We start from the raw sequence: 27,730 nt of genomic DNA, 5'->3' as shown, positions 1-27,730 counted from the left end.
CTGGAGTTAAATGTGCATATTAACTACAGAGTTTAGAGGGTTAGATATTTGATTGCAATCACATGCGCCCACCTAATGTGCAGTTTCATTCCAACCTGAAGCTTTTGTAATCGCAGAAGGTGATGAAACCTTTTTTTTTTTTTTTAAGTGTTGTTTGACTGCTCACTGGAGGCCCAGAGTTGGTTATCAAGGCCTGATACAGACGAGTGACCCTCTTGCAGAACTGTGGCAGCAGCCATCATGTGACCGACAGCACACAACTCTTGCGCGGTGTCAAACTAAACAGAAGGTGACAAGGAACATCCGTATGCCAGGACTCTGTTCGACACCGCTGTGTATCACTGCCAGCCTCCACTGATACAGTGTACAGCTTCTATGAGTAACCTTGCTTGAACTGCAGTTTTTCCTTTCTATTGCTTTAGAGTAAGTGTGCGTTGGTGTGCTTGTCTAGGGCAGAGCAGGCGGCATTCGATCTGCCTTGTCCTCTCATTAACACATTCCCTGCATGGACTCATCACACTCCTGTTGTGTTGCTGATAGTGTGGCTCTAATCCTTTACACTGTTCACATTTCGGTCCTCATTCTCTGCTTCAAATATCAGCAACTCGTCTGTACTGAGGTGTGTCATTCTCTTCTCGCAGTCACAGCAATTTAAATTCAAGCGGCATCTACATGGCTGTTGCCATGGTAACAAATAATGTGCCAAGTTTAAATACTGAATACATGTATTCTAAAATAAAAGAATCCCACTGAGCCTATTACAGCAGTCGCAGTCACCTATGAGAGGGTACTGCTGATGAGCTGTGCACATTCATGATCAAACCAATCAGTCATCATGGTCAAAATGATGCGCTGAAAGCCTATTTCAAGCATTTCCAGTAACTATACAGAATATAATGTACTTCAATGTAATTGACACCGAAAATACAGTGAATTTAATTCAAATTTTCGCCACCTTCGATCAATTGTATAGAGCAGTGGTCCCCAACTCCCGGGTCGGTGACAGGTACCGGTCCGTTGATCAATTGGTACCGGGCCGCACAAGAAATAAGTAATTATTTCTGTTTTACGTATTATCTGAGTTTGAATCTTTTATTTTGAAAAACCTTTTATTTTGAAAAATGACTGGATTCTCTTAGTTAAGTATCAAAATGTAATCCACAAGCTCACAAAATGAGTCAAACAGCTGTCTTTGGAAAATTTCTTTGTGAAGAGGTATGGAAGGCCACATGAAGTTTGGCGCTCTGTAGCAATTGGCTGTGCAGTCAGCGACCTCTTCGCTTATGTGCCTCAGCATCCGCTGACCCCTCTCCATCAGTTGACGTGGCCGACCACTTTGCGGCCGAGTTGCTGACAGTTGACTGTGGAATATTTAGTAGCAAGGACATTTCCTGACTGGATCTGTTGCACAGGTGGCATCCTATGACAGTTTCAGAGAGCGGCCCATTCTTTCACAAATGTTTGTCAAACCAGTCTGTATATAGTATTATGTATATATATAGTATTATGCTAACAACAAACGGACAAAAGCAAAGCAAAATTTCTTCAGCCGACTTAATACATTCTGAATACATGATTGGTACCATTAGGCAGTTGTTAACACAACCCTATCAGCACAGACCTGAATATTCACACTCTCCAGAAGATAGCAGGCCTCTTATCTGGATCTTTGGTGTCACTTCCTAAAAATAATGGAGGTTGAGGACATTTCTGACCAGTGAGTATTCAGTTAAACGGTTCATGGTGAATAAATTACGGGCCATAAAATGTCCACAAGAAAGAAGAAGAGAGGATGGAAAATGTAAATGGACAAGAGAGAATAACTCTCACATGCAAAGTCTGAAATGACTATCGGCAGTAGTCACCCACACAATCACATCACAAATTTTTAAAACGAGTATTACCAGACTGCAAACATGTCCTAGACTAATAACACATCAGCGCCATCAACATACCAGTTTCACAACCTGTTTTGTCATAAAGAGAAAGAACTGCAACAACTCCCTGCTCTCCTCCTCCTCTTTTTTTCTCCGCCTCCTCTTGTCACATGCCTTCACACTCCAGTCTCACTAATCACTCTGTGATTCCTCCAACCTTTTGCTTTATTGCCCACTGAGCAATAATTCTTAGCAATTCAAAGCTGAGGGTGGGCGGGATGCAGGGGTGAGGGGATTTAGATAGATGGGCTATGATAGATGGCAGCACTGAAGTTTCACTCTACGGTGGCTTAATCGATTGTTTGATACATAAATAAGATGTGCTCATCTTCTTTCCCAACTACTGCCACTTGAAACTGAAACTCAACAGCAGCACTGCTCATCTGCATGAACCAGCGTTTCTTAATAATTACAAAATCAAAGGGACAGTGGCTGGCATGGTTATGGTACAAAGAGCGCATCTTTATTGGTTTACACTGCCCTTTGGAGGCCTGGCACGCTGCATCAAGGCAGCAACACTAACCTCTCAGGTTACAGATGCGATCAATAGCAGAAGAAGTGATGAGCTAAGCTCCTAGAAACACAAAGTCTGCATTATCAGATCTGCGTACCAAGCCAAAGGCAAAGTGTCCTGCTCAGGAGGTAACATTTAAGCTGGCCACTGTTTAACTATCATTTACGCAGGTGGTCACAAAGCCTCCACTTTGTTTGGCAGTTAAAGGTAGAGTTATTACAGGCAATAAACAAATACATTTTATTGGGCAACTTATTGACGATCAGCTCACGGATGTCTCTTCCCTATGTCATTTCACACAAAGAGAAAGATCCTTGACATGACACTAAATGTAAAAATAAAGGGGAAATAATATTCTGCAACAATGCAGAAAGCAAAGTGGTACCAAAACTAAGATCATGAGCCGGTCATGAGCATCAGATATTCCATCAACAGCATGCTTTCCATGGCACGAGTGTCATGACTCCCGAGATGCGGATAGCCTCGAGATTGCGCCGGTAAACAAATATGACGATAAGGATGGCCAAGTTACGGCCACAAAAGGGTTGAGAAACGGCAAATTTCAATCATATTCAGCAAAATTACCAGGAGGAAAACCCCTGGTCATGGAAACCAGTGTGATGACACTTCAAGGACATCGTAAAGGCACTAATAATCGGACACTTAGCGCATCCAGCTGAGGGTCTGCATTTGTAATGATGAACCTCGTCAGTCATGTCGGAGTCATTCATCTCACGATGAAAGTAGAGTAGCTAGCACAGAATAAGTGACAAGACCAGGGTTTCCACCACAAATGAACTAGCATGGCGCACCTCCACGGCTAACACAAGAGCCGCCACGACATCAGAAAAATGATCTCTTTTCAAAGATGAAATCTCACCTGATCAAACGTATTAAAAATGAAGTGGAAACATCTGAACAGATGGATAACACAAAAGACACATCATGAAGGTGGAGATGAACAAGATGGTATTCACCATGTTATTTGCAGATAAAGAAACATCAATGACTGAAGTCTGTTGTTGGCAGAACCCAAGTCGCACATTCCGGCGGACGTAGGCAAAGGCAGACAGAATTCTCATGATTAAAAACTAGTGTTTATACGAATTCAGTAAATGACCAAATGTTGCCCTCTGTCCCATTACCAAGCCAATAGCCACAGTCCCGGTGTGGAAACATTCTGGCTTCCAACTTGGAGAGCGAGATGAGCCCGTAGAGGGCGAGGAGAGCGAGGAGAGCCCAACAACATGGACGAGCTAGTTTGTCAAATTTGTGGCGACAACAAATAAGGCAACACAAACATGCTTGTCCACCGAGCAGCGGAGCAAGCAGAGGGTTTGTCTATCAATGTAGTTTTTTAATTGTAGTAAAACTGTTTCTTTAGATATTTCAGTGATATTTAAAAAAAAATAATGGTAAAAATACCGCTAATAAATGAAATAACTGCAAGTGGATTATGATTATGTATTTATTTTTTGCACTGACTTGGATACGTTCTGTTAGAGATTAGATTTACTTTAACTGTTTGGGATGTCTTCAAATAAAATGGGTTACAATATCATTTTTACATATGTTCTGTATTTGCTTTGTCAAAAGAGCAGAGACGAGCTTTATACCGGATATCGCCATTTAGTCCAAATTTCAGGATATGAATTTCTTACTACATCGCCCCGCCCATGTTAAAATGTTCTAAGAATTGGCGATGGGTCAGGCGCTAGCATCAAATTTTTAACAAACATTGACGTGAAGGAACGTCAATCGCTTTCTTGTTCTCACTCATCGGCTCACGCAGCCACAATTAAGAACCGATATGAAACTGACAGTACACAGTTTGTGACAGTATAAACACAACATGGTTCTACATCGGGCCAATCCCTGTGTCCAGCACCACTTTTCTTGTGAGCAAATTAGATTTAGGACCTTGTAAATGATTAGTTTTCAGAATGATCACACAAATGAAAACAAGACAGGGAAAAACTCAGTTTCTGAGGCCTTCTTGAGTCAGTAAATTGTGGTAGGTGTTGGGTAAGAGTTAAGACTATAGATAGCAAAACTACTCCTGCTATACCAAGTGGAGGTAAAATGATCCCCGACAGCATTCACTGAGGCAAACCTTCAACACAGTCATGGAGAACCAGTGAATTTGTTGGGTGCTCTGGACCAGTGGGCTTGAAGGTACACTAGCAACTTGACCTAGCTGCTGTCCAACCCCATAGGAAGCAGGATTTGCATGCAGGCTGACAGGATGGCAGATACAAAACAGCCCAAGGACTTTTGGGAAATGAAGGTGATTATAATCATCTATTACAGGTGCTGAGAGCCATCAGCAGATTGCAGTTTGAGAATCGTCCCGGTAATTGCGGAAGGTGTAATTGGTAATGTCAGTGCCGAGCGACAGCTAACAGTGAGTAATACCGTAAATACCCCAGGGACAGACGGAGGCACTGGGAGTTCAATGTCAAACCTTTGGGACAAACCTGCTCCCTCACCATGTCCAAGAGAATAATTATCACGTTCAGACATCGGTATGATCGGTCACTATTATACACAGCAATGTTTCAATTTTTATCTGCAATAGTCTCAAACAAAACAGATTCTTGGAAATAATTTAACACCTCACAGTAACACATTTCATGCTTCACCATCCGACACTCAGCCATGTGATAAATGTAGCGTAGCAGTGAAATCCACTGCATGTGTCTTTGGGCTCATCACTGGACTACAGGCAGACAGTTTAGTCACATGACATCAAACATGTTTTAGGATCCAACAATGTTTTCCCCAAGTCCCACGCACAAGTTTAGCAATGCTGTCTACCCATTTATCCATCAACAGTATGGAGTGTAGTCTGCACATGCACAAAAACACTGACAACAAATTCTGATCTTAACTACTGAAATTATGCAAAACAACAGTGTGTGTGTGGAATTCTCTTATTGAAATGAAGTGCTCCTCAAGATCCCGACCCTTTCAACACCTCACAGCATTTGGAAATGTGCGACTGAAAGTATGATCAGTTTTAACGCTGTAGTGGAGGTGAGTAACTTGGCAGAATCACTTTATGACCAATCCTCATCTCAGCTGAGAGGTATCAAACACTATTGTCCCCTGTAACGAATTCCAGATCCATACTACACAGAAACCCTCACATTAATTTGCCAGAACCACTAATTGAATGCCTGGCAAAGGCTGCAAAAAAAAAAAAAAAAAAAACTGCTTTGTGCAGCTGAGGTGAGCTTAGCAAGACTGCAGGAGAAAACCTGGCAACCCACTCCACCGGAACCCTGGCAAGTAGCTCCAACAGTACCTGAGGTGCTGCGCTGTGACAGCACCGTCAGATGAGGCAGGAGTGGGTCAACACCAGCCAAAGATTATCTGGACTGTCCAACCCATGTCACACGTTTGCTCACTTCACTTGTTGCATTCCCCGACTCCATTCCCCAAAAATGAAATAAAATGGATGCTGATTCACAATACTGTCAGTTGCAATTCAATTTTTGCCAAATGGTCAAGGCCCAGTCTACTTCTTGCTAGATCCAAAAGAGAAAGTGTGAAACAGAATTTTTCCATGCATCCAATGGATTATTTACTATTGCCATCCGATTTGCTCCCAGTGATTACGATATCATCTCCACACAAGGTGCCACAATGGTCCACTTTGCAGCTGGAGGGAGAAGCACCATGACTGCTAATGAACCCCACTGCCATCTATGACGTTTCCAGAGCAGCAGAGCATGCATATGATTACTCTTTGTCCTAATTAGATCGAACAATTAACCTGCCTGCCACCAAGCGCTTGAGCCCGATGACTCTGCACGAGCTGCACAAGAGCATACAAAACCGCAGGGGGGCCTCTCACATTGTACTGCGAACATAGAAATAATGTTGAGAAGCCATATCACAGCTACATTTATCTATTTTTAATTAGAAGTCTGAAACCAACAGGTCTTGTGATAAATGTACAGGAAGCAGCGGAAACTGGGACATTAAGAGAAGAACCACAACAAAAAGAAATACCTCCTGGTTATGGTATTCATAGACTGATTTCACAATGTTTGCTGCCATTAAATATTTGACAAGCTAGTATGTAAACTATGGGCTTGTTCGACGGACGCAGACAACAAACAGCGCGAAAGGTCAATTTAATTCAAGAAACTTTATAGGTGTGGTAGATAGTCACAAGCAGTTGTATGAGAAGGAGGGAAAACTTAAGTGACTTAAAATGCAAACAGCATTGCGCATATGTGTATCTTTTACTTCATCTTTGTTTAAAAAAAATCATCTTGATTTCAGCAAACATTTTCAACAATTTCAACACTCATTCAGAGAGACACGATTAAAAAGGAGCTACTGTTTTAAAAGGTTGAGTTCATCACGCTTGACCCTGGTGCCACGTTATCAATGTATTACGATAGTCATTGTTGTCAAGTTGAATTTAAGTGAACTGGTTGAGTGATTCCCTATCTGTGACACGACTTGAGGTTCAGATCATCTTGTGGTTTGTCAATATACTCACAATAATGCAGAAAAGCTGACTAAGGAATGCCAGTCGATAGCCGTTTCTTTGACCGCTCTACTTGAAAAACAACTTGAAGTTGATAGCATACGGTGTAAATTGCTCAAGTGATCAAAACATGGACAATTTTATTTTAAAGCTAATCTATTAGCGACTACGAGAAAGACTACGTCACAGCGCCACGCTACCTTTTAGATGCATTATAACTAAAACATCCTATTGAAACATCTGTACTGCTTCAAGCTGAACTATCAAAAGTTTCAGAGAGTCATCGACGGTGTTTTCATGGAGAGGTAGAATGTTTTTAAAGACATTTTGTTGGCGGTGAAGACGCAACACGTCAGTCAACGTTCCTTCAGCACGTCGGGCAAAGAAAACATACAGCAAGACACCGACCTGCTTTTGACAGTAAGGAGAGATTGGTTAACTCCGTCACGTCGTGGTTTCGTTGGAAGGTGTCCAGGTCGAGTCCCGGCCACAGTCTGTGGGAGATCGCGTCCCGGACAGCTCTCGCACTACTGCCCGTTACTGACAGGATGTACCGATAGTCCATAACGCTGCTGTCAGACTTCAGCTAGCTTAGCTTGTTAGCGGCGTCCCAGCGCTCTAAAAGTTTGTTGCCATCTCAGAAAATGCGCTACTAGACTCGGTGTGGTAGTAGAAACGTTCTGGATTTCGACCCAAGTGTCCTGGCGGCCCCGACATTCCAAAACAGGAACTGTTCGAAATACGTCTGTCTGCTGGTGGAGCCTGCCTCTGTGGACTCCAGTCAAATGCTCTGCTACTTTCAACTGTCACCACATGGTTGAACCACAGTGACGACTTTGTTGACGAATAAAAACAAAGACTATAAACACACTTTTATTTGCTGATCCATGAAAAAAGGCACAGCGGTTCAATAACACACAACACAATCATGACATGACGTCGTGCAGAATAAAAGTTTCCACACAGATGTAGCTCACGACTGAAGTACACGACTGTAATTCAAAAATCACTCCAATAATATAATTCACAGAGAGATGTCAACAGTTGTATCGACACGGGACACAAGTTCAGCAAATTAATACCAGTTACATGAAAAGGTGACAAGAAATATTGCACAAAACGTTCTGATTTTGCGTTGATCAGAAGCAGTTAATGGATTATTTATATTTATATTATAATATAAATGGATTTTACCATAATAAAGTATATAATAAAGTTCGATTTCTTCATTTTTCTTAATAGCTTAATGACCTTTACATACAAAAGACTGACAGATTGTTATGCACCGATTACTTTTAATTTACTTGCATCTTGTATTTTTTTTAAGAAAAAGAGAGACTCACACCATCAATACCTGCCAATCTCAAAGGGGCCTGATCATGCTCAAATATACATTTAAATGTGAGCCACTCAAACATTACTCTGCCAGTGTGTCTCACAATAGAAAGGGGTTTGTGAAGCACCGCATATGGGGGGCAAAAACATTAAATAATGAAAAAAATAGACAGCAGGGATTCTCACGGTGATACTATAACACGGTTGGTTAAGAGTTCTGAAAGGAATATAGCACCATTCTTCTCACAAAGGACAGCAAGCAAAGGTTTGGCTCTGCTGCCATGGACTTTACAGAAAGTGCTCCATCTGCTGGTGACACAGAGTGCTTTCAGGTCTCTTGTGTCAGGGTCAAAAATAAAACTAAACGAATTTTCAATACACCTGCATTATTTTAACAAGTCCAACTCAAGCATCTATCAGCAAGACAGGTGAAACACCAAACATGTAATGTGGGTACAAGCTGGGTAAGATCAAATCTCTCACAATAGTTTGATCTTTTCATTACTAAAATTGAATGCAGTATTTTTATCACCGTATTAGGATGTTTAACGGATCATATTTGTCCCTGACAGCTCTTGTGATTGAACAATGCCTCACACTGCGTGACAATTTAAGCACCGTCTTTGTATATTTATGAGTGTTGTAAATAAAGTGGCACCCAATCATCTTCACTCAGACAGAAATTTCACTCAAATTCTACCCTGCAGCAGAGCTACTCCAAGACTCCTGATGAGCTGGTAACCATCTGTAGCCACATCCCATTATGCCTACAATCCTGACAATCGGTGAGCTTTGTCCTGTAAAATTGACCAGGTCTGAGAACTGGACTATTTGTTTCTACACTGCCTTCATTCAAACCTGTTCTATCACGTGTTCTCACCACTTGCTTGTTGCTGACTGAGGATCATTAGCCTGCAGCATTAACAAATCAAAAGAAGGAAAAAAAAAATTCCAGTTTTTTAAATTCATTCATGTCATCAACAAAAGAAGAAAAACACAGGATTTTCGCTCCATGTAAACGATCATGCCGCACTGTTACTGCATAAATGAGAGCTGTCAACTCTCACATGACCAAATATAGAACATTTGAATCATCGGAACATGCACAGAAAACATCATGCATCAGAGGTGGATATGAAATAAATAAATTCCCATAAGAAACATAACTAAATGGCAGGGAATGGATCCGCTGCTTGCGGAACTAAAGTGGTACATTTGGCAGGACATATGAAGGGACGTACTTTTCAGTTCACAAATAAACAAAAAATAAAACCCACTCATCTAATTGATCAAGATGACCTTCCATTGAGGGGAATGCAGTTGGACACTGTGGTCTTTTAGCATTTTTATTTCACCAAAAGAGGTCAAATATATAGAATTCCCACAGAGAACATAAGACGATGCAGCCCCTTGAATGCAAATGACACCAGTTTCACTTCCTTGTAAAATGTGTAGGCGGTTAAATTGAAGCCAGTGTATGAACAAAGATTGAAGATTCAATGACCTATATAACAAGTGCCCTCTGAAATTAGATTTTAGCTGGGCTTGTTTATATCATATGATGATGTGCAAGTTGTCAGGAAATAATCGTGTTTAGGTACTCATTTTCAATTCTGCTGGTGTCAGCAGCTGCCAGTGTGGGTTCTGTGCGTGAGTCTGTCATTTTCCAAGAGTGTGGCTCAGGGGAGTGGCTGTTAATCTCTGCAGTTTCCCACCGAGAGCCAGGTAGGCTATAGCTAATCCAAAGAAGAGGAACGCTTTCATTACTGCACAACAAACACGAGGGCCGCGGGGGAGCTGCCACTTTTCCACTGTCAACGACTCAACTGAGTAGCAGTCAAGGTTACGTAAGAGCTGAGGCCTGCTGGTGTGAGCGCCAGCATGTGTGCACAAACATAAACACACACCTTCCTGCCAGACACTTCCTGTTTACAGTGGAAATCACTAGGACGTCAGTGAATTCAGTGACGCGTCTCGCCTGCACCTGCTGGCACACTCAAATTTTTACTGTGTGATAATTGGAAAGGCATGTCGGGCAGAGGAGATGACTAGAGATGGATGACATGATTTTCCTGGGGCAAACATGCAGCCAAGTAAGGGGATAAAAAGCAGCCATAAATGCCTAATAATAGGTGGAACAATGGTGAAAAGCAAACACTGCTGTCTTTCAATCATGTACTTCCCAGCCATTTGACCGTTATCTTTCATTACCAGACAGGCAGGATGTTGCTATTGTGCACGTTTTGGTGTGCATTTGGTGATGTGTCATGAAGACCCGCAGAATCCAGCCACGCATAGTTTATCCATGATTGTGATTTATAAATAGAAGGTCAAATCTAAATGGAAGCACTTGACATAACACATTAATACTGAATGAATATCAGTCACTGAATTAAGTCAGCCTGTCAAAGTACTTTCATTTGTTGACAAAATGTATGTCAATTCTATCATCACCATGCATGAGAGCACTTTCAGAATATCACTAAAGTTTTATGAAGGAACTTCAGATGCAGTTGGAATAAAGAATAAAGCTTTAATTACCACAAAGTAATTACTCGGTATTAACAGACAAGTGCACTGAGGTCAAAGCAATTCAATCCTCTTCCAGATATACAATATATTTAATTTTATTTGGTCTGTAGTGTTAACTATGAGGAAAATGAGAGCTTTAAGAGCAAGACACTTCTTGAACGAATAAACCAAGAAAGCAAGATGCCCTTTTAAAGTGATTCTGACGGGAAAAAAAAACACAAATACCACCTGCATAGGCAAAAATGATACAATAAATGACAAACTTTCATTAGAAGAAAATATTACTCATTAACTGTTGCCATTCATTCTGGATACTGTACATTAACCGTATTTAGATCACATTTCTATCTATTCTGCCACATAAACACACAAAACATCCTAACTCTTAACTGCTGACTGGTCAATGTGTTATTGAATGCAAGTGTCTGAAGTCTGCTTAAACACTATTATACTGAAGTATGATTCTTCCGATCAATTATACCACTAATAAAAGTAGCAACAGAATATTTGGGAAAAGACTTGAATGAGGTGCCAACAGAAAACAAGTGCTCATGTACCATCACATCTGACATTGACCTGCTGCCGCTATATTTCAATCCCGCTATTGGCTGGGTGTCTTTCTCAGGACTCTACTGGGTGGTGGCCGGTGATCGATGACATCAGACCTAGCTCCTGCCCCTCGCTCACGGCCATCTATTCTCTTCGGGTGTCTGGGCTGTCTGATGCCGCCCTCGAGACGCTGGCCATCGCTGACGAATGACGACCACCACTTTGAAAGAAGAGGCCGTCTTTCTGCTGAGCAAAGTACTTGCTTCCTTGATGTTATGGCCTTTCAACATACCGTTCTATTCACTAGCTAACACGCAGCTCATGATGAGTCCGTTAATGCGACATAATAAAGAAAACCGCTCGCGCTAGGAAAGATAATAGAGGAAAATTGAACCGTAATGGTGGGCGAGAAAGAGGGGGAGGAGGGAATGAGGATAGGACATACATCAGATAAGCATCACCGCTCTTCTCATATAGGGCAATTTATTAAAAATAATAAAGCCCTGCCTTACAAGGAACAATGAACCCACTATAAATCTGACAGGAAGACGGAAAGTGAGGCTGAAGCATCAGCAGACGACCACCCAAAACAAAAGCTTTGTTAAGTCAATGTCCACTTCACCAGGCTCTTGTGCTCTTTGAAAGTGGTTAATAGCCCTCTTTTCAACTGAGACACAGTCATATTTTCCGTCATTAGCCGAAAAAGCCTCCCATGAATCACTCAACCGAGTCTCAACAGAACTTAGGCACTTGCTCCTCACAGACTGGGAACGGTGACTCATAGAATGACTGGGGTTTACTACCAAACAGTCCCTTAGATCCAAAGAGGATGCTGCTCTCTCTGGCCACAGTGAAACGGCCATATATCACCTGGAAACATCCCCTGTACGAGTACACTCAATTGGATAATGAATCTCTCACCACTGATCATGTTGTGGATAAATCGAGGGCTGAATTAGGAGCCAGGGACATATTGCATCATCGGTATTGTGAGCATTCATCGTAGCTAAATATACAGTGCTCTTACAGTGGCATCAGAGTATGCAACATTTACGGGGAGATAACTGGTGAAATGCATATGTTGATTCTGGCAGGATCTAGAACGATAGAATGATCAGCAAACCTGATCATAGAACCTGTGTAGGTGTATTCCATGAGAAAAACCTGTTTGTATTCACGATCTATATGATATAAAAGTATGCTTCGATTTGTTTCACAACAAGAACTCGCACATTTCCCCAGTTAGGCGAGTTGTTGGTCAATTTGATTCAAGATAGTTTGGTTCCTGCTGATACAGCGGCACCATCAGCCAACTTTGCTTCAGTAGTCAGGCGATATTAGTGTAAACCTTGGGCGAGAATTGGAGCTTTTGTCGTATGAGGTAGGGCTGAACAATATATTGTTATTGTATCTATATCGCGATATGAAAAATTAAAGAATCATGGCATTAACATCACAAAAACAAAAATATCAAACGTGCACAAACTGTAATAGACTGTTGTCTCCATCCAAAATCACTGAAGGATGCCTTCGTCTTTAAACACCAATAATATTAATGAGGGTCTCTCATATGCCTGGTACTTCGCAGACAGGTTAGATCCTCTGGAAACAGACGTGACAGACCGCGGGTCAAGGACTGAAAGGCAGACAAGAGAGCGGTCAGAGCAGCAGCAGCTCTGAGAGAAAAACTTAACTTAAAAGAAAATAATTTAGTCCATAGTTGACACTTTTGGTTGTCGATGTCATCACCACATGTCAATGGATCTTGGCCCAATATTGTCTCAATATCGAGATGTGCAATTCTAAGTAAGTTCACACTGGCCAGATAAACTTCGGTCATCAGAACCCACAAACGTCCTCCTGATGTTCATAACCTTATATCACATTGTCTCTTCTGACTAAACTCACAGCAGTGCAGGGTTGTGTGGTCCTATCTTGAGGCATCATTTCCATCCACTGTGATGTCTCTCTCTGTGCAGGTACCTGGATACCAGATTGGGTTTTAGGAGAGTCAGAATGGTCTTGTAGCATGTGCTCTAGCACGCAAGGAGGAAGGGTAACCCAGACGAGAGGGCGATGTAAACATCCGAGTCCATCTTCTGACACATAGAATCACAATATCATCCATTTAAAATTATGGGGCTCAGTTGGTAGAAGTGGCCATCCAATGTTTATAAGGTTGGTGGTTCGAATCCTGCCCAGTGCTCGTAACTGGTGATTTGAGGAGCATACACCAGCAGCTGTGACCACAGACATAGCTTACCACCAACCATCAGTGCGAATTGAGGCCATTATTATTATTATTATTACTAGAAAACACTACACACAGGGTATTTTGGGATTGACAGACACCTACAGAGAAGACACTCATGGTTCATAAAAGAGCCACTGTCGTTAATGACATGAAACATTTCAAACACCTGCAACACATTCATTCAACCTTTATTGCCTCTCTTCAATCAGCGCTTTCAAACTCAGCAGATGAAGTGGCTTTGCAAACCAGATGGATGCTTTTTCAGCTATTACGTGTCTCAGAGTTTTCCAGAGCTGTGGCATGCACTGAATGTCCAGCGCAATGACCCATGCAGAGAAGACGGCGTACAGCAACACTGTCCGGCTAAATCCTGTCTCCGAGCTATTCTTCCTCTTGGATAAACCGCTGCATAGCAAACGTGGCCCCGGAGCATCTACAATACAGTCCTCTGCGCTCTAATGGGAGGATGTGGAGGGAGGATGACGATGAGGAGAGCAAAGGCTACAGGCAATGGCTGTGGATATCATCGACTGTTGGAGGCTCATCTCCAACAGAATTTTGGAGGAGATAGAAAACATCTTAACCAAAGAAGAATCCACATTTTTCATTGGCGATTAGATATCGAACACAAATCTACTGTTTCACAGTCTGTCACACAAACAGGCTATTCTAACAAAGTGTAACTGACAACATCGGCAGTTTGCACAACAAAATCTACCATAATGGGGGGGATAAAAGATCATGAGAGAATGTGAGAAAGAAAAGGTGGTGGATAATTGTGATAAAAAGTATCAACAATAAATTGTTTTTACACAATTTATTACATCAAATGTATTTTGGGAGTATTGGCAAGAATCTCATGATATGACGCGCATTGTAACACTTGGGTCACTATTCAATAGTATCACATCATATCACGATAATATGATACATTGTATCCAACTTATTGTTTTTTTTTTTTTTACACACATCTCCTTATAAGGTCAAACCACATAAAGTTTTCCATTGACATGTCCGCTAATCTTATGCAATGGAACTCGCCCAGATTGGTAGGATTCTGGAATTCCATAAGTTGCACCGTCAGTTCCACCAGTGTGAATGTTTTTTTATTTTGTGACCATTAATACACACGTTTCCAAATGAGCTTGTTGAGTGCGCCGTTGCGACAACAGCACAAGTACACAAGGCAGGATTTCATGAGGCATCAGGGGATCGTTTTCAACATGCAGCATGGGGCAATTTCAAACACAGTGATGAAACAAACCCACTTGCACCAGTATTGTATGCTTCTGTAAACTCATTTTCCAAGTCCCTAAACGGCCTCTATAACTGTGTAACGCTTCACCGACTCCTTACTCAGTTCCGAGAGCGTTACACAATAACACAGTTCTAACTCAGCAACTGCACGCGCACAACAGTGTTTCTTAAACAGCAACAGCCCATAAATTTATGAGTAAAGGGGAAACAAATATCAACCGTGATGTGAAATGGCAGATCTTATTTTCACTGGGCCGTAAAATGAATCAATAGCAGGCTTATCCCGGCGTGCAACAGTGGAAAACTGCTTACTCTTACGCCGTGCTAAATGTAATCAATCCCAGCCGGGGGACGACAGAGCCTCTCCCTAAACTAAGTGGGGAAACAGTTGGATTACTAGTTCTGTGGCATTTATAAATTGAGCCCAGAGAGAAGAGGGCCACCAAGAGACTCCAGGTCAACATAATTACACCAACATGCCAATAAATCTTGCTGTATCTCCAAATGTCTGGGGACCTGAGTGGAAGCCTCCAGTCAACACGTCTACTGTTTGACCCAAACGTTTCCTCAAACAATTCTACCATGGTTTTCAATGTGATTGCATCAATTGTGTATTATAACACGTGGATACTGATAATGTAGAAGACTCGAGATGAAATGCCAGGCCTTGTTAAAATGCTCATACTACAGAATGGTTAAAGTTTGCTGTTAAATCTGAGACACGATTGGTCCCAAAGAAGAGGTCAACAAACAAAACAAAAGAATCATGATGCCAGTTATTACCAACATTGATTTATTTCTCATGTTTTTAGGAAGATCTCGGCATCACCTGAAAAAAATAAAATACAGCTCTAGGTATGTTCAGTCACTGCTGCATGTTTGCTTTAAAATCAAACTGAAGAAGAAAAACATGGGCCCTGGTAGCTGTTTCCATCCCTCTGGGCAGTGCAATGACTCAGTGATTTAGACTTACAGCACTGACTCATCCACATGACAGCACAATGTTCTGTAAACAGAAATCTACATTTGGTGTCCTTGGAACAGGTGAATACCAGCGCTCCTCAAGTCCTCTTAACGTCGTTCTCCGTAGAATGTGAAGGTCAGCTGGGCCGCTTAAAAGCACTGAATTGATTTAAGGACTGCATGCGTGGTCTCCGGGGACATTTAGAAATGACTGAATGTCAGACAAATATCTAAAGGACATTCGTGTCAGAAGTGACATCATCTCAGACTGTGTGACATTGAGAGAGACGGCAGATAAGTAATATTGTCCTCTAACATGTACAGCATACGACCTTCACTGGGATTTCTTTACCATCTAATTAAAGCGGAACAGATTTTTGTTGTACACTTTCAATTTGGTCATATCATGAACCGTCCGATCAAACATTTTATGAATCATGTTTAGGAAAAGCTTTTGGAAAGGAACAATAACTATTTTTCAGATTTTTTTCTAATGAGGACTGAAAATTATTAAAATTAACGTAATTAATAATTTTAGAATAAACTATTGCTTCATTGTTTGGTTATCCATCCACTGGTTGTTGAATGTAAAATGTAAACTCAACTCTGGCACATTAATTTAATTTTTATTATTTCAGTTTAATTAGTATTCAGATGTTAATTCCTATACACATATACCTTATCATTGCATTCCCTGTACGTTATTCAATCCGCACACAATATTGTTATAGTCATCATTACCAATATAGATTCATTAATTAAAAGATTATAACATGGCTGTACTAAATTCATTTGCAGAACAGTGTATTGCATTTTCTTCAAAAAAGGAACTCAATGAAAGTCACTATCACTAAACACCAGAGATGCTCCATCACATTTAGCTTCAATGAACTCCCAGTAAGGTTGGAAGCACTGAACCTATGCACCAAAGTCATGGCTATCGCCTGCCCAGCTAACCATCAAGCAGATGTTCACCTGAATTAAGTCATGAACCAGGTCCAAATGCAAGCCGTTTAGTGTGCAGCGGATGCCGCAGTGTGCGCTTTGTCTTCCCCGCCTGGGGACGAATGAAAGCCAGTCCAGCATAAATCAATCAGTGACCCTTTTGGAGCCTTTGTCATACAGCAAAACCATTTATACTTCAGAGTAGATCCGCATCGAAATAGATGGTCTTCTATCGGCATTTAATCAGAGAAGAAATAAAGGCAAGACTCAATGGGAACGATTAATTCTGGGAAGAGCTAGTTATCCCTGGATAAGTGAATGAAGGAAGCTTAAAGAATAGAAAATCAAAACCTGAAAAAACAGGTGACATTCCGAGCCAGTAACCGCGTTAGTGTCAAAGGGGCGCCAGCATCACCTCGGGATGACTAAAGAATACTATTAACCTTTGTGGAAATGGTGTTGTCGGCCTCCTGGGTTACTGTGGAGACGACATGTTTCAGTGGTGTGTGTGTGTGTGTGTTGCTAGTGTGTGCATGATGGAAAGGAGTCAACAATGCACCTGCGTGTGTTGCACACACTGATGTCGCTCCATCTGTCCGATGCTGCGGCTCAATCAAGTGTACTGTCTAAATGTTGCTGAGGATTGCGTCACTCGCCTCTCAACCAAAACTTGTAATGGTTCTTCCACGGCTGGGGTTAGCAGTGGGAGGGGTCACACTGCATTCAGTTCTTGGAAATATAGCTTTACTTTGTCATAGTAAACATAGTAATCACCTTACAGAACAGCTGGATTCATTTCCTCAATCTATGACTGAGTGTAAAAAATTGGTCTGGTGGGACAGCCATTCATGGGAACTGATTTGTTTATGAACTTTTTAAAAGTGAAAAGCACATGAAAAATGATTGAAAGTATAAATGTGGCATGATACTGTGTTGATCTTTTAAGTGTGCAATGTTAATATTTAATGAATAAATTGTAGGACACGTGGGTGTTTTGAGCTGTATTAAGGCGACCAGCCACTAACAGATGTAAACACTGTGCAATTCTGTGTTAGAACGTCACCTTCAGTTAAACTAATCACTACGGTTAACTCTGAGCAGTGAGGAGAACAATTATTTTAATTTGGGCCCCTTTTTATGTCTTTTCCCTTCACAGACATATTGCAGGATTTCTGTGCTTCTTAATGAAACCAAGGTAGATTATAATTAAGTGTAGCTTGTTAGACATAATTGAATCATGAATCTCTTCAACCGGGTCAGACTTCTGCGTCCATTATTTGGCAACTTAGTGGACAAAGATTTCTGATGGTATAACTTTTGTTTCTCATTCTTGTTCGTATTCCATTGATAAGTGCCAGTGTGGTTGAAATGCTGCTTCTGGAGTTTTGTAGATTTCCACTTTTCCAGGAGCATCTTTGCCACTTGCTACTTTCTATCTTCATAGACCTGTTGTGGGTAATCGTGGTTGAATGGAATCCTGGTTTGATCATTGATGGTGATGTTTCTAGCCTGCGATGCTGCACAGAGAACCTTGAATTTCATTGCTTCCTGCTAGAATTTCACTAGGATGGGTTAAGGTCATGCACCCATGGTGGGCCTCCAGACAATCTGCTGTGCAGGGTTGATAAATTCCTCTTTGTATCCCACCTTGTGCCAGATTAGGTCCTCTGTGAAGAGACCGAGATCATCAGCTTCATGTCTTTGGCCAAGTGGGCAATTCTCTCCTCAGACTCAGTCAAGGAGTTCTTCATTTGTTACTTGGGGACATTCCAATAAGAACCTTCATTGTTGTGTTCACATGTTTCAGTTCTTTTACTTCATCTTTCAGCGGTAAGCTCTACACAGAGATTTTTTTCAAATTATTTCTTCTCTCACTCTTTCAGGTTGACGACTTCCTCTTGTTGGCTTTGAACTAGAGCAATGGCTTTTTATTGTCCCCAGTCAAAGGAGTGGTCACGACATGGTCACGTTTCATTCCAAATGACGGCACATTGTGATCACACTACAAAGACAACACAAAACCTTCCAAAATGACTCAGTCTGACCAACTAGCCAAACAAACTAGCCAAAAAAATACAGCATAAATGATCTCAATTAATCCACCAAGGTGTAGTGACATCAATTCATAACACGGCTGAGATGCAGAGACAGGAGGTTCACAGTTGTCCAACAGATGGTAATGATTTGCAACTGCAAAGGTAGTCAAAGTGATTTAAAGCTAAAGTGCAAATGACCTGCCCGGTTAGTGTTGCTGAATACTACAAGAGCTGATGAGCTAAGAAAAGCGCCTTGTTCAGAGGTGTTTATTGACTGCAAGGGAAACATGAAGGATTCTGGTCACAAGATCACATACCTGTGCAAGTCTAGTGGAGGGATGTGAAAAAGATTTGGCTAAATATCAGAAAAAAAGTTGATATTAAGGCAGGATGCTATTTTTTGATCACTCCAATGATGACAATACTCAAATAAATAAAGTGGGCGAGAGATGAGGCAGAGAGCAGAGAGGAGAAGCAAGAGGAAGCGTGGCTGGATGAGAGAGCCAGTATTGGATTTGCGGCGTGGCTAAGCTGCCTGGTGGTGCTACGTGACTGGCCTCTGCTGCCAAGGCAAGAGGGCTTATCTGAGAACACAGAGGCAGTTGTGCTGGCGACGTAGCATGGCCGAGGGCGCTGCTGCTGGAGTGCAAAAGATAGCTCTTACTCTGGCTCCATACTGCCCTCCAAGGGGGAGCACAAGAAGCTTCATAACTGCCCGACCACAGAGGGGACAGACGAGTGAAAAAAGGGCGCTGTACTGAATATTATTAGTGATAAAGCACTAGAGAGCTTTTCACAAGGAATAATCAAAATCTAAATGAACATCTTTTTCATGCAAGGTCTGAGTTCAGCATTCATTCTCCAAACTGAATGTGAGTCAGTTCACAACTTTGTTCTCAGTCCTCATTCTTTGTGCTCAGCTAATCAAATCACGATCAAGCTTTCATTTGTAGTTGCTTATGAGTTCGATTGCTCATCTCATTGTCAGTTCTAATTGCTCAAAATGTCAGTGTATAAAAAAAACAAAAACAATGTCTACCCTTATGAGAAGCTGTTCACGCGCTGCACACTCAGATGCAAGAGATTACAGAGTTTAGGTTCTGTTCAACACAACATGGTCTGGATTACAATAATAATGAAGAATTGGAGATCACACTGATGTCTGATAAGTTCCACTCTGGACAAAACTTTCTCCAAGATCTGTCTTATTGATTATGCACATTATTTGATATATACCTTCCAGAACCAGCTAAGTGACGCTCTAGTAGAATAAATGTGTTACCCACTAATGCCACCATCTGAATAAACGGTCACATGACCCCATAAACTGAGGACTGACACACGGATACAACAGCTAAATAGTCCAGAGCAGCCATTGCCACACGATGTACTGTATAATAAGGCAAATTAGTTTCAACACTTAGTGGTGCACAAGGTGCTGAGATGCTCGCCTACTATAATGCTGTCCTACCAAGCTCTGTTTAAATCAACTATATAGCAAATGGTATAGAATTTCATGGACAAAATAATTGCATCCACAATAATATTGGGTAAAGAAAAAAAAAAAAACGAGTGCCAATGAGCAAATTTTGAGTGCTTTTCTACTCCAGTAGATGCTACAGTTAGTGCTTTTGTTTTGACTACTCCGTCACTGCCTGTAGAAGTCAATGTCAGTTCTATAAAAATCCCTGCTACACAATTACATGACAACCTAACATCATCACGGTTGACACCCAACAAAGTCAAACACATTACCCTTCCTCCAGAAAGATTTGTGTGGGTCTCTATTTATACAGAAGCAAAGAGGATGTGCTCATCTGAGCCTGGCGTGTAATTGCCACCTCTGGCTATGATGCTGATGTGTAAACACAAGCAATGTGCCACCTGAGACAATAACAACAGAGTCACATGGAGAACAAAGTGATGTACGGCCGGCGGCTCTGGCTACAACTGTGAGCCGGCTCGTCGCACCAGGACCAGCCGGAACACTGATCAAGGTCACCACCCAAAACGTAACTATCAGCAGCACCAAACGCCACGCTCTCTTCCGTGTATTGAATAACTGCTAATTAAACACGTGACACTTGCTTTGAAAGTGCAAATCCAGCAAGACTGGGTGGTATAACATCAAGTTAGTGTATTGCTCGCCTCACAAAGTCCCCTCCCAGTTTCCACCTCACAGAGGAAATCCAATGAATAACTAACAGGGGAGTAATCAGTCACCCAGCTGCAGAGGCAGCGCCGCTCTTGGGTTTGTTAAGACGCTCCAACAAGTGTGATTCTGTCTTGTTTGCATTTGCCCTGTCAGGTGCCGTGGCTGGAGGACGCTGAATCAGCAAAGCCACCAGTGAGGCAGCAATATTGGCCCTTGTGCTTATGGGGTGTGAAGTTTGCAGCCGTTAGCATACCTATGTTTAGCACAGAGATTCTCAAGTGCTGGGCTGCAACTCAAGTAAAAAATCATAATATATTTGTTTTAAAGATGAGAAACCTAATCTTGAGCATGTATGACTATTCTCAGCTAACTCCCAAGGTTTGTTGTCAATCCTCTGGCAAATGTGTTTGTCGCTGGCGAAAATGCAGCAGGAGAAAAAAACAAAACAAAACAAAAAGAAAATATACACCTGGTCCAAATAAATGAATGAGGTAACACTTAGTTGCAGCACAAGTTTGTTTATGATTCATCTCTTCAGGTGGTTTCCTAATCTGGCGGACAGGAGGACATCAAATAAGAGAGAGTCACGTTGGGAGGGTGATGACAGAGAGCGCCTGACTCAGTCCACAGTAACCCAACAGCCTGCTGAGTCGGAACACAGCGTTTTTCAAATGCAATCCGCATCGTCAGGAACGTTGTAAGTCATACCTAATGAGTCGACAGTTTCGGTTCATCTGCTGTTCTGTGTTCAATTACAGAGTGGAGCTCACAGAGTTCCAGAGGAGGCTGCAGGCTCACTATAATGATGTAAATGTCAGCGCGGGTGGCGCTGGGATCTCGCCGGCCGCCTGCCAGAGACGCTGGCAGTCGGGGGAGAAGCTGCTGTCAAGTGTCACAGCGTCTCAGAACGCAGCACCGCCGTGGGACACAACCTGGACTCTATCCACCACTCGGCTAATCTCACACTACGTTTCTCTCAGACCTTAGAATCTGGCATCAACTGACAGGAATATTAACACGTTTAATAGTGGGTCAATTAAAATGCCACACAATAGGTAAAAGTACAGGACATGAGGCGTTCTCCTCCAGCAGTCGGATAATCTGAGAGTATTGGATTGTACTGTACTGTATTTACGCAGCACAACACCAAACTCAGCTCAAACTTAAACATGCTTTTGACAATGGTGGACGGTGGATGGTGTTCTTTGGATCAACAAATACATTTGTAATAAAATATTTGTCATGTTCTATGTCTTATATGACTGTGAAAAGCTTTAAATACACCCTTACACTAAATACATGGACACATAGACAATATCAACATTCCAGAAGTGCTACAAAATACTTCCAGCGGTGTGCTTCAACACCTATCCAGCTGCATGACTTCCCACTGCTGCCTTTCAAAGAAAGGGAACATGAGGTGGGAAAAGTTGAGGAAAGGAAGCCTGAAATATCAACACTTGAGTCCCATGATTATTTTCCATTGATTACCGTGTGCTGAAGGAACGCATGTGGCGTCAGATCAATGTGGACTGCTGTCAATGCCTGACCTGAGGGGTGAGGCAGGAGTCAATACGTGATGAGTCAGTAGGAAGCAAAAGGAAAACACACAATCCTCCATCAAGTCATTTTTCTATCAAAGTGGTGCAACTGCTCCCCCCAAATCTCCCGTGGCAAGACCTGTGACCTCGGCAAGAGTAATGACACACTGTCTATTCGAGGACACGACAAAAGCTGAACCGGCTACCTCGCTTTGTAGATTGGATGCCAATCTTTGGAATTCCTTGATGAATGATGCAGATTAAACAGACAAATGTCTGGAGAAGTTTTTTTTGTGCAAGTTCAAAAGGACAACAATTAAAGACTGATGAGGGACAGACTCGATTATCAATACCACTTTCAACAACAAGAAATCCAGCAGGTTAAAATGTGAATGTATGTCACCTGTTCTGCGTAATGTAATGCCCTATGAAGAATTGTAGCTCTACTACGCCTGACTGCTATATGTTATTCAAGGAACAAGCAGGTAAGAAATTGAGATGCTTCAGGTGGGAAGATCTCCCAACTGAGCACCTCGAGACATATTCCACAGAGCAGATGAGCTACCATTATTCCAGAACAAACATGAAGAAGAAGAGCTGCGTCACGATCATCGACTACAACTGAGGTCTCAAACCAGCCCTTAAAAGTGGCTCTGTTGGTACAAGCTTTTGCTGTAATCCAGGCTGTAAGCAGCTGATGTTGGTGCTGTTTGTTTCAGCTGACACGTGACGGGTTAACTTTTAAATGCTAACAGGGGTTGGAACACAAACCCGCACCTACTGCAGCTCTTTTGCGGCTTAGTTTGACCCCCCCCGGCCTAGGTGATCTACGCTAGTTTATGCGTGGGTGATAGTGGGCCACTCCCCTCCAGCTCTCTTTTGACCAGTGGATGGATTTATGTTGTAATGCGTGACACAATGTGATGTGTGTCACACAGAGAAAATGAAATCACTCCTTCTGCCATCTACTAAACTTTTGGATACATATAGGAGTGAGCAACAAGGCAAAAACATTATATGTTGGTTCTTTTTTAAATTATAAAATCACAATTTCAATTTTATCAGTCTCATTTCCAAGTCTCTGGTTAATAGTATTTCTACTATTATGTAAAACAATCCTTAAAGGTCAAATCAATAAAGAAATCATAACTTTAAGAACTGATTTTTGCCAACATATGCAAAGATCATGAACAACGACATTCTGATTAAGAGCACTCTTGCATGTGAGCGCTCCAATCAACAGCGATTGAGCTCATTGGCAATATGAACACAAAATATTCAGCTATGAATGTAGCTTTCACAGGACTACAATCTCACAAACAGGCATGGAATATGCTTTATATTATTTGCAGTGTTTTCGTATGGATATCTGAAGGTTTTATATTTACGAGCACTTCTCTCGACAAGGAAGAGATGCGCTTTTGATAATGACTGATTTTTACAGCAGCATAGGTGGAATTCTGAAAAAAAGTACAGGATACTGTAATGTTTAATATTCAACACATTGTATATAAAAGTAAAATAATAAAATAAAAGCAAATAAGTGTGAACACTTGAAAACTCAAACCCTTTACATCATTATTTTCAAAGCTGGCTATTCTCTTGAATATAGCATTTTATGCAGGCAGTCAACACAGCGCTTTCAATGTTATTTCCGTCTGACAACCCAGAGACAGAGGCATTCAAACCTCATCACTCTCTTTTATTGCTGTGGAACTATTAAGCTGCCATTTACAGCTAACAATTAACCTCTTCAACTTTCATCCTTTCCTTTTGAAAAGAGAACCATAAAATATTTCACTGCATTACATACGTGACCTTGATAAAAGCCGATAAGAAAATGTAAATGAGGCCAACTCCCTTTACAATATTCAGTAATTACTACCTAAGAGTATTTAATTCATAAATAGCCAGGGTTTCCTATTTCAATAAGTGGAGAAGATTAATGAATTTTAGGGAGTTTCTTACGATGTCCAGTCGACAGTTATTAAATTAGTATTAAGGGCAACATACAGTAAAAGTGTCACCGACACGCATCTGGAACAATACATAAATATGCAGCATGTAGATTATACATCGTCTACCTTAAATGTCCGATCATTCGAGCATGTATTACGCTCTACTCATAGTGACATCACATCCATTAGGGATGCTCTGATCGATCAGTCACCGATCAGGATTGGCCAATTTCAGCGTGACCGGTGAATGCCGTTCACTACCTCTCATTGCCGATCACAGCATCATCAGATCAGTGATCAGTGGAAACTTTCATAAATGCAGTGCTCTCTGTCTCGGAGTCCCGCTACAAGCGTGAATACTTCACGACGTTTGAAAGTCTGAAGCGACTTTCCCCTATTTTTTTGCCTTCTTGGTAGGTATATTAAAACGTGTGAAATAAAATGATTTAATGGTTCATGTTTTACATCCTGTACATAGTACAAGGTCTCATCATTTTGATTACAAATTCATTGTTAATCCATGTGACCGGTATCTGTGATGATCGGCACACTGGCTGATATTGGTGATTGGCAGTGAAAACCCTAATCGTGCATCACTAGTTTCCATGAAAAGGGTGTTTTCACCCAGTGATTTCGCAGAGTTTGTATGATTGGAATTTGCAGATTCTCAACCCTTTTGCTGCTGTAGCTCGGCCGCCACATTTGTTTACGGCGTAATATTGCTGTTATCCACATCTCAAGAGTCGTGACACTCACGGAATGGAAGCGTGCTGTGTTTGATAGGATGTCTGACGCTCATGACAGAACGAAACTGCAGATAAATTCCAAACTTTGAAGAATCGTTTAAAAAACGAACTCGTAGCTTTGTAATGGGAGGAGTAATTTTGGCATTCCTTTTGGCACAAAGCCCACTTGTCTCGCTCCCCAGTGCCATGCATTGCAGTTTGCTGCACGGCACACTGCAAAATAGCTTAGCACTTGGTTCAGGAAACCTTCCTATATATTTTGTTTGAATGAATGAATGTTTAAATGCATGATACAACTGTTGCTTATCTTGCATAAATATTTAAAGGAAGATGAACAAAACTGTAGACATTTAGCTTGTAGTAAGGGAAAGAATCATTGTAAAAACATGCATTTACTTATTTATTTTAATTATTCTGGGTAAACCGAGTAAAACAGCTGGCAGATCCCTGCAGCTGAAAGTGTTACTGTGGCACCAGTTCATCTCTGTTAACGATTATTTGACTCAGATGTTTGTTTTTATAAAAAGTTATTTTTGTATAGATGTTTACAGCTTGTTTTTTTACAAATCAAGTTGTCAAGTCAGTCGTTGACATGGTGTAGAGAGGTGAATGGTCTGGGGGCGGGCTTATGGTCTGGGGCGGGTCTTTGGACGCCCCGTTTCAAAATCCTACGTATCAGCTGACACAGCTGTCTTGTAAGGTAGTTTAGGACTTACCAATAGTGTAGCCCCTCTTCAGCTCGCCACAACGGGGGCTGCGGCGCTGAGCGTTGGTGGTGTTGTTTTCCTGGACGCCAAGAGCAGTGGGTGTCTTGGCGGCTGGTTGTGAGGTCTTGTTGTGAGGCGAGGCCGGTACCAGAGTCGGGGAGAAACCTTGACTGGCAATATCCACCGACTGAGACTTCTGCTTAAGTCTGCAAGAAAGAACAGACAAGAAACATAAAGTGGGTGCAGTCAAAGATGTAGAATGTCTAGAGATAAGCTTTGCCAGCACGGGCACTTAAAATAAAACAAGTTGTGTGCGTAGGCATTTCAAAATAGATCTGTATCAGTGTTTTCAACATTCTGTGTATTTCCACGAGCAGTCTCCTATTGCGTGCACTGCTGTGTACAGTATGACGTTGGTCAACAATGGACAACATGTCCGCAGTGTTGACTCAGGAATCATGAGTTTGACCCACTTTCTAGCCAGTAAAGATCAGTGAAAGATGTACAGATTGGAGAACAAAATCTGTTGCATGTCTTTAATTCCAGGTCTACCACTGTTGTTCGCCATTCAAAGCAGACTGCTTATGTAAAAAGGCATCCTGAGGTGACCAGTTAAGTTTGGAAAATCAAATCTGCCTACGATAGCGATTCAAATCCAATTAAAAGCATGACAGGATCCTGGTTTGGAGTTTAGAGGAGTCACCTAGGGACAACAGCTTATTCGAATCTTAAAGGCCTGCCGTCGCTCAAACACAAACTATAGCACCAGTTAACACCAAGAGTGAAAAGTGAAAATACCACATGACATTATCTATCTATAGTCTGGAAAAGTCCTGAAACAGCAGTGCAAGATTCCCGACACTCGGCTTCTGTGCACACACTTTCAATCATTCCAGCAAAACTGCTGAAGCGAACAGAATCTTTCTGGCCATTTCACCCAAGTGTTCATCCCTGGACAGGCCGACGCCGCACACATGACATTGTGTCTAACTGCCTAATGAAAATGCATCATCTCTATGAAAATGCTGTCCTACAGTGACTGCCTCTTCTTCCCAAATCACACCGAAACCAGGCGAGAGAGGTGAAAAGAGCTGCGACCGAAGAAGAGGATGCCTCTGTTAACTGCTCCCTGATGTCGATTCAGAACAAAAATAAACACACTTACAGATTCCACAGCAACACGAATTGATTTCATTCATCTAGATTAGCGTTAGTGCAGCACAGTGACCAACAAAGGAACAGTAATGTCAGCTGTAAATGCCAGCCCCTGCTAAAGACCGTGTGCTGTATGTGGGTTTAGACAGGGAATTATGAGGATGGAGCACAAGTGAACAGGAGTGACCCGCTGATGCAGAAGCTGGCCGAGGAGGATGAGGGACAGTGGCAGACAGAAGGCGAGCATCAAGCTGTGTGAAGTCTATCTTCACTCCCCAAGGAGTTTGCACTAATTACTGTCTCATCAGTGGCGCACAAGGCCCTATTCTAGCTCCGTTTCACTCAGAGACCAGGCCAACTAGTATCAAAACATATGACCCGACTTGTGTCAGTGAGATAAAAAAAAATAAAAAATCCAAATACATGCGCTTCTCTTTTCTAAAGCATGCATACATGCATATGGAAAGTATGGAGCCTACAAAAATCACAGCAAACACGGACAAGTCTACAGTGATGCAGGGATGGTCTTTCACCGATCATCTCTTCACTTCAGCCTTCTTTGCAAGTTGTCCACCCATCTGACTATCCCCATTAGAGGGCACTCGTGAATCTCAAAGCTGTCCACAAGACTTTACCTTTAGC

General features: G+C 41.8%; 1 protein-coding gene across 7 annotated transcripts in view; it reads right to left on the bottom strand.

The window, feature by feature from the left end:
* The window catches only part of oxr1a (oxidation resistance 1a), a 139,747-nt gene that overhangs the window by 51,584 nt on the left and 60,433 nt on the right, over positions 1 to 27,730 (bottom strand). For 5 of the 7 annotated variants that reach the window (XM_053881787.1, XM_053881786.1, XM_053881789.1 and 2 more), the window contains one exon: positions 25,943 to 26,139. In XM_053881787.1, the coding sequence (XP_053737762.1) occupies positions 25,943 to 26,139 (197 nt within the window). Of the gene's footprint in view, positions 1 to 7,363; positions 7,764 to 25,942; positions 26,140 to 27,730 lie in introns of those variants that run through there. The other 2 variants (XM_053881788.1, XM_053881793.1) reach the window with 1 other exon arrangement.

This window comes from Synchiropus splendidus, chromosome 12 (assembly GCF_027744825.2).
Source record: "Synchiropus splendidus isolate RoL2022-P1 chromosome 12, RoL_Sspl_1.0, whole genome shotgun sequence".
Taxonomy (NCBI): domain Eukaryota; kingdom Metazoa; phylum Chordata; class Actinopteri; order Syngnathiformes; family Callionymidae; genus Synchiropus; species Synchiropus splendidus.
The sequence above is the reverse complement of the archived record's forward strand: the minus strand, read 5'-3'. Positions and strand labels throughout refer to the sequence as shown.